General features: G+C 39.6%; 1 protein-coding gene across 1 annotated transcript; it reads right to left on the bottom strand.

The window, feature by feature from the left end:
- Positions 1 to 254: 254 nt before the first annotated feature.
- On the bottom strand, positions 255 to 14,539 carry LOC145996943 (hemolymph lipopolysaccharide-binding protein-like). Its single transcript, XM_083133529.1, has 5 exons — positions 14,445 to 14,539; positions 12,548 to 12,686; positions 3,470 to 3,583; positions 1,742 to 2,008; positions 255 to 806 (listed from the first exon to the last, which is right to left on the bottom strand). The coding sequence occupies exons 2-5, from the start codon at positions 12,669 to 12,671 to the stop codon at positions 568 to 570; spliced, it is 744 nt and encodes a 247-aa protein (XP_082989655.1). The 5' UTR covers positions 12,672 to 12,686; positions 14,445 to 14,539; the 3' UTR covers positions 255 to 567.
- Positions 14,540 to 16,431: the final 1,892 nt, after the last annotated feature.

Consider the following 16,431-nt stretch of genomic DNA (forward strand, 5'->3'; position numbering starts at 1 on the left):
CACAATAAAAGTAAAACAAGAATGCAAGAAAATAATAACTATGAAATGTATATTAACATAAAGCACAAACTAAACAAAAACTTGCACATAATAAAATCACTTTAACTATTTCATAACTTATTAACATCTTTACCAGTTAGTAAAGGAATTAGATAGCTGCTTTGCAATATCTGATATGTATAAAAGTAACAAATTAATTTCCTTTATGGATAATTAGTAATAATAGTAATAATATATTTTTAATTGAGTAATTTATTTTTACTTTTAATAACATTACAAATATGTATCGTATAATTTACACATATGTTTGTGGGGGAGGGGGTTTGTAGGTGAAGAACTCTCTCCCCCCACCAGTTTTCAATGATTTCGCACCGTGATTGGTGGTGTTTTCGAAATTCCAATTTTTGTTGTTATTGTTGTTGTTTCGTGAGTTTCGACTGGGTTTGGCTACACTGCATTCCTTATGTGAGGCACCCAACTGTAATTGTCTTGATTTTGATCTCATCTCGCTCAAACCGTTATTTCGTAAATTTTGAGAAGATACATCGTAAAAAGAAGAATAAAATTCTATTTTAGATCCTGGAAAAGAGAGTCCACATCATTGTCATCTTCAGGGACAGTTGATTCAGGGTTTCCTCTTGCTTCTGGCCCAGGCAAAGGTTTCTCGCACATAAATATCCTCTTCCAGCTGCAGTTGATGTCATTCATGAAGCCGCTGAGTTTTATGGTGCAGCAATCCTCCGCGTCGCCTGAATTGTTTGGTTCTCCCCTGGTCCAGTGGGTGTAGAATTCGGTCACGGGTTTACCTGCAAAAGAAACATCCAGGGTTAGCACTTATTTCCTTGGCAAATAATAATAATAATAAATGATAATAATTTCCAGGTTTCTCTGGCAAAGAAATAAGAATGGTGTGAAAGCTGGAGCAAGTGACCATGTGCCTGGCGGTTTCAGAATTTGTTTATAATAATGCTGATAGTTAGCCAAAGATAATTGTAGGTGGCAGCACGATTGTACTTCAGACAGTCAACTGTTCTCCCATTTAAATGCATAGGGAATTCGATGCTGGAGCGCTAATATTTTATGAATTTGGAAGTTTATTTTTATTTAAATTTTAAACACTATGACGGAACACGATAGAATAATAACCAGTGCTGTAAAATCAGGATTTCCAAAAAGGTGATCATCGAAGAGAAAAGATATCGAAACTCAAAAGAAGCAGAAAAATGACCTTAAACTTCCTCTTTTGGTGTAAGAGAGAATAGTATAATATAGAGGCGTGACTGGCAACACTTCGTTGTGGGAGAAAGAAAATGAGAGAAGCAGATCAGAGCCGGGAGCAGAATGTTGATCTTGAACTGTCGATTTGAGCGTGACAGAGAATAGTATAGTATAGAGGCATGGTTGGTAGCCCTGTGTGGATGGAGAAAGAAGTGAGAGAAGCAGCTCATGGTGGGCAGTAGAAGATTGACCTTGAAGTGCCTATTTTGATGTAAGAGAGTATAGTATAGAGGCGTAACTGGCAACACTGCTTGGAAGGAAAGAAGGGAGAGAAGCTGCTCAAGGTGGGAAGCAGAATAGTGACCTTGATCTGCCACTTTTGGCGTAAGAACGAACAGTGTAGAAGCATAACTGGCAACACTGCATGAAAGGAGAACGAAGAAGCGGTTTAGCAGCAGTACTTGAACTTGAACCGCCAATTGTGGCAAAACACACTATAGGACCTGCTTTAGACCAAACTCACCCGTAATAGTAACCCATTCTCCTTCCTCCTCGCGATCATCATAGCCGATCCACATGTCGTATTCGTCAGCGTCTTCTGCGTTCAGCCACCACTCCAGGAAGATCCTTCTGATGATGCCGGCTTCGAACGCTGTCTCTATGACTGTCAAGCGAGCGCCCTCAAATTCGCATGCATCTTCCGCTATGAGCCACTGTGCCGGGTTCATGTGGAGTTTGTACAACCCCACACCGGCCGCATTTCCAGTTTCCTCCGTATAGCGTAAGTATCCTGGAAACAAGAAAATACTGTAAATACTCTACCTCAGAATGCTTATCCTGGTACCGCTCCCGTCACTCGGTGGTATGTCGTGTGCTGGGCAGCTGTCACGTGAGTGTTACGTTTAGCCCGTTCGCCGGCTTCCGGCTCGTGACATGAGGGCTTCCACCCAGTAAGAGGAGAGCTGGAAACAGCACGTGCTTTGTTCTCTGCCAATCGGGGCTCGCCGTTCTCTTCGGGAGGGAAATTTGAACAATTTGTTGCCACGTTCAGACCAGGATGCAAGGGAAGGCAGCCTGAGTGGTGGAATAACCGCGAAAGGACACAATCACAAAACCTAAGACAGGGTAAAAAGCGAAAGGAACAACAACGAGACGGATTAAGCGCGAAACGAATTGAACGCGAACGGAATAATCGCGAAATTTCACTTTCGCGCTTAATCCCTTTTGCCGTTGTTCTGGCGACTGATATTTGCACGAAACATATGTTTGACACAATGGCTTTCAGACAACAGATCATTTCATGGCGAGAGCTTCACGAAGACCAACCCTTCTAGTATACTGGCGCTGCTTAGTGCCGTCGCATGTGAGAGGGGATTGTATGTCTGTGAAATAACCAGTTCATTCAATTAACTACATCGTATTTTTTTATAATCACTTATAGTAAATCTAGTACATACAGAAATAAAAATATAGAAATGAGAAGAAGTATATAAAAAGAATGAGACAGAAAGAGATGTAGGTAGGAACAAAAAGAGAAATGATGCGAAAGAAAGAAGTAAAGAGAAGCAGAAGAGTAATGATGAAATGGACGAAATACATGAACAGAGGAAAGGAAAAGTAGGAGGGGGAGAGAGAGAGAAGAGTAAGAGAGAAGATGGGAAAACGAAATAGAAAGTTAGAGAAGAAGATAGAAACAGAGAAAAGAGGATTAAACAGATGGAAAAAATAGAGGAACAGAGGAAGTGAGAGAGATAAGCAAAAAAGAAGGGAGATAGAAAATAAAGAGAAAGAGAGAAAAAGCGCGAGAGCAGAGAGAAAGAGAGAGATCAGCAGAGGAAAATGAAGAGAAAGAAATAAAAAGAGGGTCAGAGAAAGATAGAAGAAATAGAGAAAGAGATGTAGGAGAGAAGAAAGGGAGAGATGTAATAATAAAAAGAGAGAGAGAAAGAGAGATGTATACAGAGAGAGAGGGGGTAAGCAGTGAAGAGGTAAGAGAGAGAAAGAGATAAAGAGGGTGAGAGAAAAGAGAGGGATCAGCAGGAAATGAAATAGAGAGATAGAAGAAGTGGAAAGGAAAATGTAAATAGAAGACGAAAGAAAGAGAGAGAAGGAGGAGAAATATGAAAATTGAAAGAATGAGAGAACGAGATACTTAGCAGCAATAGCCATTATAGCAGAGGCCACCTGGATAAATTTAATCCACTTTTGAACCAGCCAATTTGTAATTCTCTGGCGACGCTGGTATAATTACCATCAGGCTCCACCGTGAACGGGAAAGGTCCAAGAGACAAGTCCTCATTCTTCTCCAACCAAGGAATAAGCTCCTTGTCCTCCGCACTGAACTGGTCTACCATGTCTTCTTCCTCTGAAAAATATACACAAATAAGAATGTTACTAGCATTGGCCACAAGTGGTGTCTTGATGTGTACGTAGCGAGGGTGTAAACTTTTGTTACACTGGCCACATTTTCAACTAGAAAGCAATCGGTTCCATTCTGTTGACATCGGTTAGTTTCGTGTCGGAAGCTGCCGAACGCCGCTCGCAGCACAGAACAAACGAGAATCGGAGACACTAAATGTTGTTAAGCCTGCTGATACAATACAGCTAATGTTGGTCGTACAGAATTCACTTCACAACTGCGATTAACGATAGTTGGGTGGCATATGTAATTGGCGTCAGTAGACCGTCATTTCTCCAGCCAAGATTACAGTGTAGTTGGTTAGAGCCACTGGCGTAAGCAGATTCCCCCCCCCCTCGGGGGACTGGAATTGTAAAGGTGAATATTACATATCTGCGTTCTGAAGGGGGGAAACACAATAAAATATTTTACAATTACAATTTTTAACCTTCGTCTTGAGGGTTGTTCAAAGACAACAAAAATGTAATTAGGGGTTATTTTAAGACCACTTTGGTTATTCCAGAGTTCTTTACTGCTTTCATTTTAAAATTTTGATTTTTCTCAAAATTTCGAGAGGGGCTGAAACCCCATCAACCCCCGTCTGCGTACGCAAGTGGTGAGAGCAACGGATCTGCAATTCATCATAGATCTGTTCGGTCATAGTTTCGATCCCAACTCTCTGTTAAAACAAAATAAATTTGTGCACCTGAGGACGAGGTGTTTATTCCAAGTGTTAGAATGGTTAAGTCAAGAAGCTGTAGGTAATGGATAAAGTCCAATTTTCATTGCATGCTAAAGAAGAAAAGACAGGACTGTGTCCTTTAAAACGTGTTTATGCGGTTGCCCTATTCCAGAAAGCACCTATGGCAGCTATTACTTCCGTGTATAAGCTCTGATATTCATACGGAAGGTCTTTAAGAGCAACATCATGACAGGAAATTAAATACCGCAGAAAGGGAAGTTAACCACAGTATCCTGTTGCGAAAATGAGTAGAAGAATCCTTGCTTTAATTTTCCACACCAACCGCAAAGAGCGTGGAGTCAGGACTGTCTCAACCTTAAAAGTCAGTACTTCCCTCTCTCTCTCTAATACATGAGTTTTCCCAAAAGCTCTGTCCTTCTCTACTACCGCTGCGTTGCCAGATGTTACAAAATTTACAAAATGTAAAAGTCATAAATTTCAAACAGTGAAATCATCACCATGTAGAGTTTTTAATGCTATATTTACTGACGGCATTATATAACCTGTCATAAATTCATGTGATCTGAAATTTCCATAATTATGGAATTTTGCAAAGCGCTTAATTTTTTTCTAGTAAATACTTCAAAAGCCATAAATACCAAACCGCTTGATAAACTTCGCCAGTTTTTTTCTATGGGATATATGGTGTTTGTAGATATGATATTCTTCGCCTGAGTGAATTAATTTGCTTACGAAGAGAGTTTTATATATATATATATATATATATATACATACATTCGATATTTTGTATAAATCATCAGACTGTAACACGAAAAAGTTGGTTAGCGAGAAACTTTTCGGTTTGTCGCGATAAACGTGCAGACCAAGCGAGAAAAGTGTTGGCCATTGTTTGAAGTTATTTTTAGAATGCATTATTACTCCACAGCACCGTATTGCAGAATCGTAGTTTGTTTCCGCGGGCTGTCTCGCGTATCAAATTCATTGCGCGCCGCCGAGGTTAAAATTCAGTTGCAGGCAGGTGCCCCGTTTCGTAGGAAGTGCAGTGTGCTGTGTGATAATTGTGGATTGCATGTAAGTTACATACTTAATTTAATAATGGATAGAGAAACTGGGAAAAGACGCAGTATTGGTAAACTTCGAGGTAAAGAACGCATAATAGTGACACATATAATGCAAATGTAAAATAGTACTAAATAGTTCGTTGAAATATTAACTTTTACATGCAAATCATGAGGTAACTATCGTTTTTCCCAAAATGCATCAAATACATAATTTTTGAAGATTTCCTGTACGATATTAAGGAAGTAAATTTGTCGCAATCATTACCGATTAAGAGCGACTCGATGCGCCTCCGTTTATTGATCTGTCAACGCCGCGCTCCATTTAACCCATACTGACTTTTAAGGTTGAGACGCACTTGTTCATTAATTCTGAAGAAGATGAAACGAATCACTGGAATTTGTCCTCCGTACTAACCAGTAATGAGCCAGGAGAGAGGGTGCATATATAGAGAGAAGTGGAGAAATAGGGCATTGTTGCAATCATATCATATATAAAACTACTACAGATGTATTTCCTGTAAAAGGTAAAAAGGTAAAGTGCTCCCCTGTGCATAGCACCACGCTATGAAGGCATATAGGGGGTGTGGGGGTAACGCCCCACACTTTCTTGATCCGGTCGTGAGTGGGGGTGATGTGATCAGCATCACGCCCCTGACCACCTTTACCCCCCAGGGTTTCCCCCAGGTACCCATGTTATTCGACGCTGGGTGGGCGCCGGGGCCGCTTCCAACGTTAGAAAAGTTCCCGGATTTGAACCGGTCGGGGATCGAACCCGGGACCTTTAGCATGGTAGTCAGACGCGTTACCGACTGAGCTGTGGTATTATAAACATTGCAGTCAAGGTACATAGAGATTAGGTAAAGCCTTCCGAAGATTGCCGATCTTGCACGAACGCGTGACGTCACCGGAGAAGCAGTGAGCTCGGCTGAAGCAGACGGCCCCTAGCATTTATATGGGAGATTCAGAGAGCGAAAGTATATTATTACTTTTAGGAGGGGGAAGATATTAATTGTCATCCTCCAAGATGGTATTGAGGCATCCTTTTAATGATTAGTAACATAATTGAAAACGCGCTACTTTTAAAAGAGGGCAAAATACATGTGAAAAAATGTATTTTGAAAATCCATATTCCTGAAACTTTCTGACCGATGCGCTACAAAGGAAGTTGCGTGTTCTACTTTAGAATTTCGTCATTTTACAAATCGTAATATAATTTTAATAAAAACGTTGCATGCTAAAGAAGAATTAAAGAGTTTAAAAATAATTGATTAATAGACCTAGTTTATTTTACTTCGCTTATCTGTCACATATGGCTAATCGCAAAGATGAGGATGCGTGATGATATGATGAAATTGAAGAAAGGAAAGTAGACCCATGCCCGGGCGGGGATTCGAACCTGGGGACCCTTGGCATCGTAAAGCGTTGTGCTAACCACTTCGCCACGGAGGTGGAAATAAATAGAAAATGGCTTATATGTTTTAATATGCGAGAAACATTTGCGAGGAGGTTATTGAAGTAACAAATAATTATACATACATGACGTTGTGATGAAAATTAATAATATGTCTGAAATGTTGAGAGTTGACCTTGCAGTCTCTAAATGTACTTTTGGGGTTACGCAAAACCTTTACTCAAAATTGCTAGTGCAAATTTATAAGCTATTAAAATTTAAAACTTATTCCTGTTCGAAAAAAGAAACTGCCAAGTCAAATTAATATTTCGTAGAAATACATAAATTTTTCTTTCATGAAGCCAAGAGAATATTTGGAGGGGACGGTGGCTTGGGAAGGCTATAGCCCCGGATCTCGATCTGCAAAGGGGCTTCCAGTGGGAAAACATTCCTATGAAATAGTCCAGAAGAAGGCGAAATGATTTTTTTTAAATGGCTCAAGAATACAAAGATATAAGTGGACATTTGGCAAGATTAGTCTAAAACTTACAACTGATATCGTACGTGTGTGTGTGTGGGGGGCGGGGTGGCTACGTGAGGTAACACAGTGGAATATGATTCACAATTCTAAAATTAAAATAAATATGTGGGAACAATAGAAATCAAAATATGTTGTAACTAGTGACGGCGCAATAGTAAAGATGGAGGGGTAAATCTTATTTTCCCGGGGCAATCATGTTTATTATTCCGTTACATACGACACAAAAATGCATATTTTGACTAAAAGAGCATTCATTCATTTATTTATTTTTGTCGTTTTACTTGGGGTAGATAAGAGAGAGAGAGAAATTGTCGAACGAGAATAGGGGGGGCGTTCCTGCCTCCCCCCTGTAGTGTGGTCACTGCCTATAGCTATGCTGGAGAAGAATGCACCAATTAATACAGTATTAAATAAAACATATACTTTTAAAACTTTTAATCAAATTATTTGTGAACTATGATTTAAATTTAGAGAGAGCACATTTAATTTGGATGAGTTAACTTCTGAAGCCTGCCATTTCCGAGCCTTCTTCCGGTGTAACTGCACTGCCCTTTGAGCCCTAGCTGCTGCGTTCTGGTGGCGGAACGAGCAGAATACTAATTAAAACAAATATGTGACAAATATATAAACAAAGAACAACGTGTTGAAGCTATTGACGGCGCTAAAGAAAAGACAGAAGAGAAACGTGGAGAGTGCAGTGATATTTTACGGGAAGCAGCAGGCACGTATCCAGGAATTCCTTTCAGGTGGGGGGGGGGGGGGGCTGAACACCATTTTTTAAAGGGGTATCACAATTGTATGTTTAAGGCCAGTGGTGGCAATTGGGTTCCAAAATGTGTGTGTGGGGGGGGGGGGGTGGACAAGGAGACAAGCATTAAGAGACCATAGTGTGATAGTGTGGAGGCAAAAGAATGGGGAGCAATTATCTCCTAAATCGTCACCACTCTTTAAGGCTGTCATTTTAATCAGAACGTGAAATCGGGACATTTTCTACCACTCAACTCCTCTGTTTCCATGCATTAACATTGTGTGCCGGAACCATCTCAGTTTGTGTGTTTGTCCATTTCTTCTCATCAGGCATCAAAACAGAAGTACCAGAAGTATTTTTACGAAGGTGTTACACATGCACGGAATGCACAATCCACTCGACAACGCGAGATTCAAACGGTGTGCTGGGAACTGGACGCAGACAGTTCACGAATATTTCTCTCTCATTCGAGCCTGAACACCTCTAATGTGTCTTGTCCTCCCATGTTTGCAGCTCTTATAAAAGCCGAAACCCACCAAATTGTTCATATTCAGGCCTAAGCAAGCACTCGCAAGTGTTCAAAATTGTCTGTTGAGTGTGTGTCGAACCCAGTAGCCTTAAACAAAAGTATTTTTTTTATGCCATGAAATTCTCGGACTGCATACACAAAATTTGGTCCTGGCACAAACCATAACTAAAAACTTTGATTTTCAGTTGATCTGTGCAGCTTATTTCTTTTTTAATAAATCGCTCCAATGCCCAGCCCGATACTGCCGAAATATTCACTTTAGAGAGAGACACCTTCGATCTCTTCGTCTTTCGACCCGAACTACTCGTAGCACTACTCGAAGTTCCGCTGTCATCAATGTCTTTAGCTTTGGGACCGAACTGGAACTAGTAGTAGACTTCGTTACTTTACGGTATTTAGTCCTTTTCATTTTCGAATCACTAGAACTTATAAAGCAACCAATGGACACTGACTGATCACTAATCGACTGTATGAATTGTCATACTTACCTCTGAAGTCTCCACCTATTCTGTTGTACAGATCAACCGGGAAATTGAAGCCGCGTATTAATATCCTCATTATATTCTAGAACGTTCCGCAGATAAAACGTAAATATTGCCAGTAGCTCGACTCCTTCTCTTTTTCAAGAACGTTCCCTCTCGCGCTTTTCAGAGATTAAAAAATTACAATGAATCCGAATCGCCCTACGTGTGGCGCCACCTTTGTTGTGTAGCTTGTAAATGCTGACTAGTCTCTACATAGAGTTCAAGTTCGCTACGACAACACCGAAAGCGTAAGAAAAGTTTAAGTGCAATATTATCAACAGCAGAGTTATAGAACATTCTCCGTCTAGCCTTGATAAATTATTCAAGAAGACAACAACCTAATTTTATCTCGTGTAAACTGAAAAATTTCCTGGGGGAGTGGGCTCGAGACACCTGATGCCCACCTTGGATATGCACTATTAACAATAACAGGGTTATAGAACATTCTCCGTCTCGCGTAGAATAATTATATATCTCAAATTATTATCACATTATTCAAGAAACAAAAAACCTACGTAATTTTATCTAGTGTAAACAAAACAATTTCCTAAAGGGGGGGAGGGCTCGAACCCCTGATCCCCACCTTGGATACGTGCCATTAACAATAATAGGGTTATAGAACATTCTCCGTCTTGTCTCGATAATTATTCCTCTCCTTAAATTATAATCACATTATTCAAGAAGTCAAAAACCTAATTTTATCAGTGTAAACTGAAAAATTTCCTTGGGGAGCGGGGGGCCTCGAGCCACCTGATCCCTACCTTGGATACGCGCTATTAACAATAACAGGCTTATAGAACATTCTCCGTCTTGCCTAGATAATTATCTCTCAAATTATCACCATATTATTCAAGATGCCAAAAACTAATTTTATCCAGCGTAAACTGAAAATTTTCTAAAGGGGGGTTTGAGCCTCCTGATTCCCACCTTGGATACGATCTGTTATCAATAACAGGGTTATGGAATATTCTCCGTCTTGCCTCGATAATTATTTCTCTCCTTAAATTAACGTCACATTATTTTATTTGACACCACAAGAAACAAAAAAATCTCATTTTATCTAGTGTAAACCGAAAACATTTGGGGGGGCTCGAGCCCCCTAAGCCCCCCCTTGGATACGTGCTTGGGAAGCAGTCACGTATATTACACCCTTACATTTATATACAATATTAAAAAGTTCTGCTTTTAGGTTTGAGTTGGTGTGTTAAGTCCACTTTGTGCACAGTAAGGCTAATCAGGACTGGACCTACAATTTAAAGTGGAATCCGAACCACTATGTGCTTCCACTGGGTATCGAACCCGGGGCTCCTTGATTACAAGGCGACGACGCTACCATTGCGCCATCGGGAGCCCCAGTTCTGCTTTTAGATCTCGCACAATGCCTTTTTCACAAAAATGGGCAATACCGCATTTTTTATATCAGTCAAGCTGTGATATTTTAGATTTATTCCGTTAGTTTTATGATAATAGTTTTCACAGTTTTCCATAGCATTTAGGCATGATTTCAGTTGACAAGAACAAAATAATCTTATTTCAAAACATAGAGCAAAAAAAAAAATCCAACGAGCTTAAGTTAAAACTCCCTTACATTGGAAGTCTGGAGAGAACAAAACAGGGGTTCCTTCGTAACACGATTTCTTGAAAAACATTTTACACATTTGAATCAACTTTGTGATAAATTGATTAGAAAGGATGAACCTTAACAGTAAAAGTTGTAACTTTTCCCCTGCTACTATATTTTAGAAGATATTCGTTGTCAAATATCTCAATATTTGCATAAGGAACCAGCCTTTTCCGTGCCGAGCGTTTCGATGACGACGTCATGCATCCACGGACAACTGCGCATACGATCTCCGCCGCCGAATGAGCACCCCCTGCATTGCAGTTTATATACGTATGCATGTGTGTTCAGTTCAAAATACTCTTATGTAACTGTGAGAATAAAATATCAACGCAATAGTAAAAAATATATACATGTGGACTATTTATACAAAATAATCATAATTGGCAGGCCCTTCAATGAGTAAAAATTATTATTCTCTCAATCATACATATGAAGGGCTCTGGTGAAAAAAAATGGTGACATTTTTGGCATTTTTGACTTCCAAAATAAAATGTGCCATCCTTCAACTTTCCAGTGAAATTACCATGTCATACAATTTGCATTGAATCAGTGAACCCTTCTGAAATTGGTAAACACAACATGAAAACAATTTATCTACAGTATAGCTTCTAATACCATTTTTTTCGTAAGGAACTCAGACGTAACCAAAATGTCACTTACCATGTTTTATACGCGAGCTCTTCAATAATCGTGTCTAAAACAATAGCTACTGATTGGTATTGAATTAACTTCATGATAGTTTTAAATGGTGGTTTGAATTTTGTTTCCTGACTTGAGGGCAGCAAGGCACTGACACGAACCTGAAGCAAGGAAGCTCGAGTTTATCCTGAATTCAAGACTGAGGTAAGTACTATGTGAGAATTTGCTTAACCCAGTTACAGTAATTGTTACTTCCAAAGACTGATGTGGCCACATTGGTGGATTTAGCGAGAGGAGCACGAGGGCACGTGCCCCTCCCAAAAGGCATGACTGTGAATCATAAAAAGTGATTGTAATTTCCCAACGAATAAATATGTTCGAACAACATAAAGTACAAATATGCTACAAATGACTGGATGATGAAATGTGTAAATGCCAGAATTGCAATTAGAATTCTTGACTTCTTGGGGTCCTCAAAGAATAACGTAGCATTTTCGAAGATCAGATCTTTCCGAAGTTTCTGAAAGTTTAATCTGAGGAAGTGAATTCTCAAGCTTACTTTTTTCATTAATTTTGATCATTGTTAATACACAAACTGATAATAATGACGTCACCATGTATTCAAGGGGTCCCAGACTAAAGTTGTATTGCCGGTTCTGAATCCAAAAGAAGCAAAATCTAAAATAAACCTTACCAGACTGAAAAAAAATGGGGTATACAAGGGTACGTGAGTCAGTTGTTTCATACTATGTAGAAAAAATGTATATTATATTTCCAATGTCACAATTACAGCACAGTGGCGGCGATTGGGTTAAAAAACTGCGGGGACAAGGTGCCAAACTTGGGACAGTTTCCTTTCCCTTGGTACAGTCACGGACACTTCTGGGTTGTAACAATCCCGTTGATTTTCAATAGGATCATTACAAGCCAGAAGTGTCCGTGACTGTACATAAGGTTAGCATAGTGCAGGGGCAAAAGTGGCAAAAAGTTGGGGGCAGCTGCCCCCCTCGCCCACCCCAATCGCCGTTACTGTTACAGCATATTCTGTAACCCTCCCAGAGACAAGTTCCAGATTCTCCAATGTCTGGTCATGCGTACCGGGGCTCAAGTTTTAAGTCCACTTTATGCACAGATGGGTTAATCGGGACTACAGTTTAAAGTGGGATCCCTACCTGGGTTCCGGTCGTCAAATTCGTCCATAGGGATGAAGTTGTTGGTCAGATCATACTCCCCTCCAAATTCTTTCGACAGGTTTCCCAACTGGAAGATCAGGTGGGCGAAAAGAGTTATGTTCATGGTTCAAGAGGGGCTCTGAAAAGAAAGAGGGAAAATTGTTCACTGTAACTTTCACGTGCACAATATAGACTGAATGTACTGGCTATAATTATAACTATTTTCTTTAAACTCTCCCGAGGTCTCTCACGACTAAAATGCGTTGCATTGTTAAATCCAACAATCGCTCTATCTAAACTTTACAAGAACTTAGTGCCGTCACCAATTTGTACTTGTAGTGAATATATTTCATCACCGAATCATATTATATTTCAGTGAAAACTTTATGAAACATACAGAGAAGAACTTTTCAGGACTTATGAAAGAATGAATATCAAGAATCAATGACACTGCCTTGTCTATTGATTTCTTCGTCCTCAGTAATCAATATTTCTACAATATATTTCACAAAGTCAAAAATAATGTAATTGTATTTTGAATCGGCTTAGTTCTTGATTAGGAAAGTGATATGTATGTGTGTATTGTTTGATGCATGTATGTATTGTAACTTGATATTTTTTTAATGGATACATAAATAACCCCTATAAATCTATAAAGAAAAGATAAATACAACTGGCTTGAAAATGACATGAGAATTTAAAGAGAATGTTAGGTTTTGATGAGTGGTGTCTTGGGTTAATCGAGACATGAAAATGAATGGTAAGACAAAGACAATGACATTTCCATGCATTACCCAAGTTTGAACAAGTTTGAACCAGGGACATCTGACCTCGTAGATGACCATAACTAGGCCTTGAGCCAGGCAAGTTGTCAGTTCCACTCGGTGGGGATGGGTTCTAATATGATTTTTTGGTAAGGTTGGGATGCATAGAGATGGAAAATATGTGAGAGCATGTCACAACTCTTTGCCTTCTGTGTTATCACTCCATTCCCCAGATGCCTTGATGTAAATGGAAAGTATTCATAATTTTTAATATTTCGACATTTACTATTAGAAATGACAATTACAGTAACTCTGATCTAAATTAATAATAATGATGATAATAATTAAGATTATAATAATGACACCAATTAAAATATGTGAATATTTTAATAATTTAATAGACAAGTTGGTGGGATTTAACACCATTACTGGATTCAATTGGCTATTTGCCCATCATTAAGGCCGATATATCTGAATTAACAACTGAAGTGCGCAGCTGTGAGAATGACAGTAGCAGTCCAAGGGAAGTGTAAGAGTTCATTGAGGAGCGTGGGCAAGTTGTGCAATGCCTCTAAAGTGCAATTTACTGCAATGGCGTGGAGAGCCATAGGAAGGATGGAAGCTGGACAGACAGCGAGAGGTGTCTGTAGCTCTTGGAGTGTCTGAAAGTGCCATTTCTGGCCTGTAGATTCGGTTCCAAACAACTGGAAATGTGTGACGAAGGCAAGGTCAAGGCCGTCCGCGAGCAACAACACCAAGAGACAACGGATACCTCTTGTTAACAACCGATTGGAACAGATAACAGAATGCAACGAAACTACAACATGCAATTCTCACAGCAATAGGGCGCAGGTGTCACCTCAAACTGTCTGCAATCACCTTCTTAAAGATGGCCTCTATGCATGTAAATTGATTGACTGATTCATTGATTTGGTGTTTTAAATCCACTTTATGCACAGTAAGGCTAATTCGAACTGGACCTAGAGTTTGAGGTGGAATCCGAACCACTATGTGCCTCCACCGGGGATCGAACGCGGGATCCTTGATTACAAGGCGACATCGTTAGCACTACGCCATCAGGGAGACCCCTAGTTATTAAGAAAATAAAATCTGGAGCAACTGAGAATACTTACATTACTTCATGGAACGCGATGAATCTTCCAACTAATCGCCTTCTGGTGCCTTTTAACAAGTCGCAAGTCGCAACAAGTCACTTGGACTGGAAATCGCTTATCAAACACTGAAAAGGAAATCTATTTCCTTCTTCGTGTATTTGCATTGGGGAAAATCCGCTCTGGATTTTTCTAAAGATGACTGCTACGTGCAATGGTGTGTGATCAAAATGCTTGGATAAACATTTTCCCTCATGAAAATATCCTTCACAAAATGTCTAAAACTCAATGTTATAATGTCGTGGGCTGATTGAATTTTATGACGTGGAGAAGAATCCTGACGTGATGGTAAGAAAATTATGTCATATCCGTCATCAGCATTAAAAATACTTCCAGAATCACCTATTGGTTTGTAAACATCCGAAATTCCCTTGGATTAAACTTATTTTATTGCTTTCCGTAATAGGCGTAATGTAATAGCAAATATGATGATTTTGATTGTGAAATTGTGAAAAATCCTGACGTGATGGGGGTCCGATTTTTAAGCTTTTCAGGTTGACGCCCCCTCGTGTTTTTTGTGTATGTATATGAATCTGCATTCTTTACTGCTGTTTGTCTATTGTGAAGGATATATGTGCGTTCTGTGTTTGTGAATTATATTATGATCTAATGTACAGGGTGTATAATAAAAATGGGCTTCTTAAAAAATGAAACGAAACTACTAATACGTTTTATTTCCAAAAATACAAGTGCATCAACTACATACATCCTTACACATTGCCGTTTGCGAAATATGCACAGTCACGTTCATGTGTTGAAAATTATGTCCTGCAGATAACCACCATTTCGTCGTCGACACTCTGACAATCTGCGATGGAAATCGTCCATGGCACGTTCCAAATCTGAATAGGCATGTTTATGTCGGTTTCTGCTTCAATGTGCTCCCCATACAGCTTCAAAGTTATTCACTTACATCCTGGTTGCATTCCCCGATGAAATAGGATCATGTCTCCCGAAATAAAAATAACGTTGATAGCCTATTCTCGTTCCGTAGTGGCAAGAGTCACCATTTTTGTAAAAATACCTCACAGCTACAGCACGTTGAGCTACCCCCGCCCCCTCCCCAGCTTTGCATATGTGTAAATGGCGTACGTTGGTTTGATTTGATTTGAATTTTGTTATTTAGCGCCGCTTTTCTTCCACTTTTGACTAATCGCGACGATTAGGATGAGTGATGACATGATGAAGGGACGTTCACAGAGAAACCCCATGCCCAGGCCGGGATTTGAACCCGGGACCCCTGGCATCGAAGCTAAGCACTCCGCAACGGATGCCAGTTACATATATTGGTGATACAGATAACAATCAATAAATAGTGCCAACACCATTACAGAAACTCTCCCAGCGAAAACAAAAAGACAATATTTTATGCCACACCCTGTAGATAAAGAGAAGTATTGTAGTTGAGTGTAAAAACAAGGCACGAGCTCTCCGACATGTTAAATAGGTGTCAATTAATGAATCATGTTTGAAAATCTCTTTGGAAATATTTTTTAACAAATATGACTATTATGTATGGGGGAGTGAAATCATTCCTGTCACCCCCTCCCACTCGTTAATTCGCGCCTTGTCGAATCATTCCCAGTAATAAACAGTTTTCGCTTCGTCCTGTCTCACTTACCTTCCGGAGGAGATTCTGGCCAGTGTCTCGCACTACATCTTAGAAGAAATATTCATTTTAATTAGTATCACAACAAAACAAAGCGTCCGGATTTATAGGCACTAAAAATGTGAAGAAAAAAAATATATATCAAATTGTCCATCACCAAGTTTATTATTTTCGTTTCACGCAATGAAAGCTTCGAGAACTGAAACAAAACGCCAAACAAGCTGGTAAAGACCTCTGCCCCAGCATACGTAAATATCCATTCCTCAAATACACTTAGAATGCAAGTAAAAGGCGAATGAAAAATAGTCATGGACAATTTGCCGAGCAATACTTGTGCAT

The sequence above is a fragment of the Lepisma saccharinum genome, chromosome 13, assembly GCF_977018435.1.
Source record: "Lepisma saccharinum chromosome 13, izLepSacc3.1, whole genome shotgun sequence".
Taxonomy (NCBI): domain Eukaryota; kingdom Metazoa; phylum Arthropoda; class Insecta; order Zygentoma; family Lepismatidae; genus Lepisma; species Lepisma saccharinum.

Bases quoted from the DNA above. Each gene is read 5' to 3' on its own strand.
- LOC145996943 (XM_083133529.1), bottom strand. From the start codon at position 12,671: ATGAACATAACTCTTTTCGCCCACCTGATCTTCCAGTTGGGAAACCTG. The intron at 2,009-3,469 runs GTAATTATACCA...TCTTGTTTCCAG, and splicing joins GTTCACGGTGGAGCCTGATG to GATACTTACGCTATACGGAG. The intron at 807-1,741 runs GTGAGTTTGGTC...TTTCTTTTGCAG, and splicing joins AGAATGGGTTACTATTACGG to GTAAACCCGTGACCGAATTC.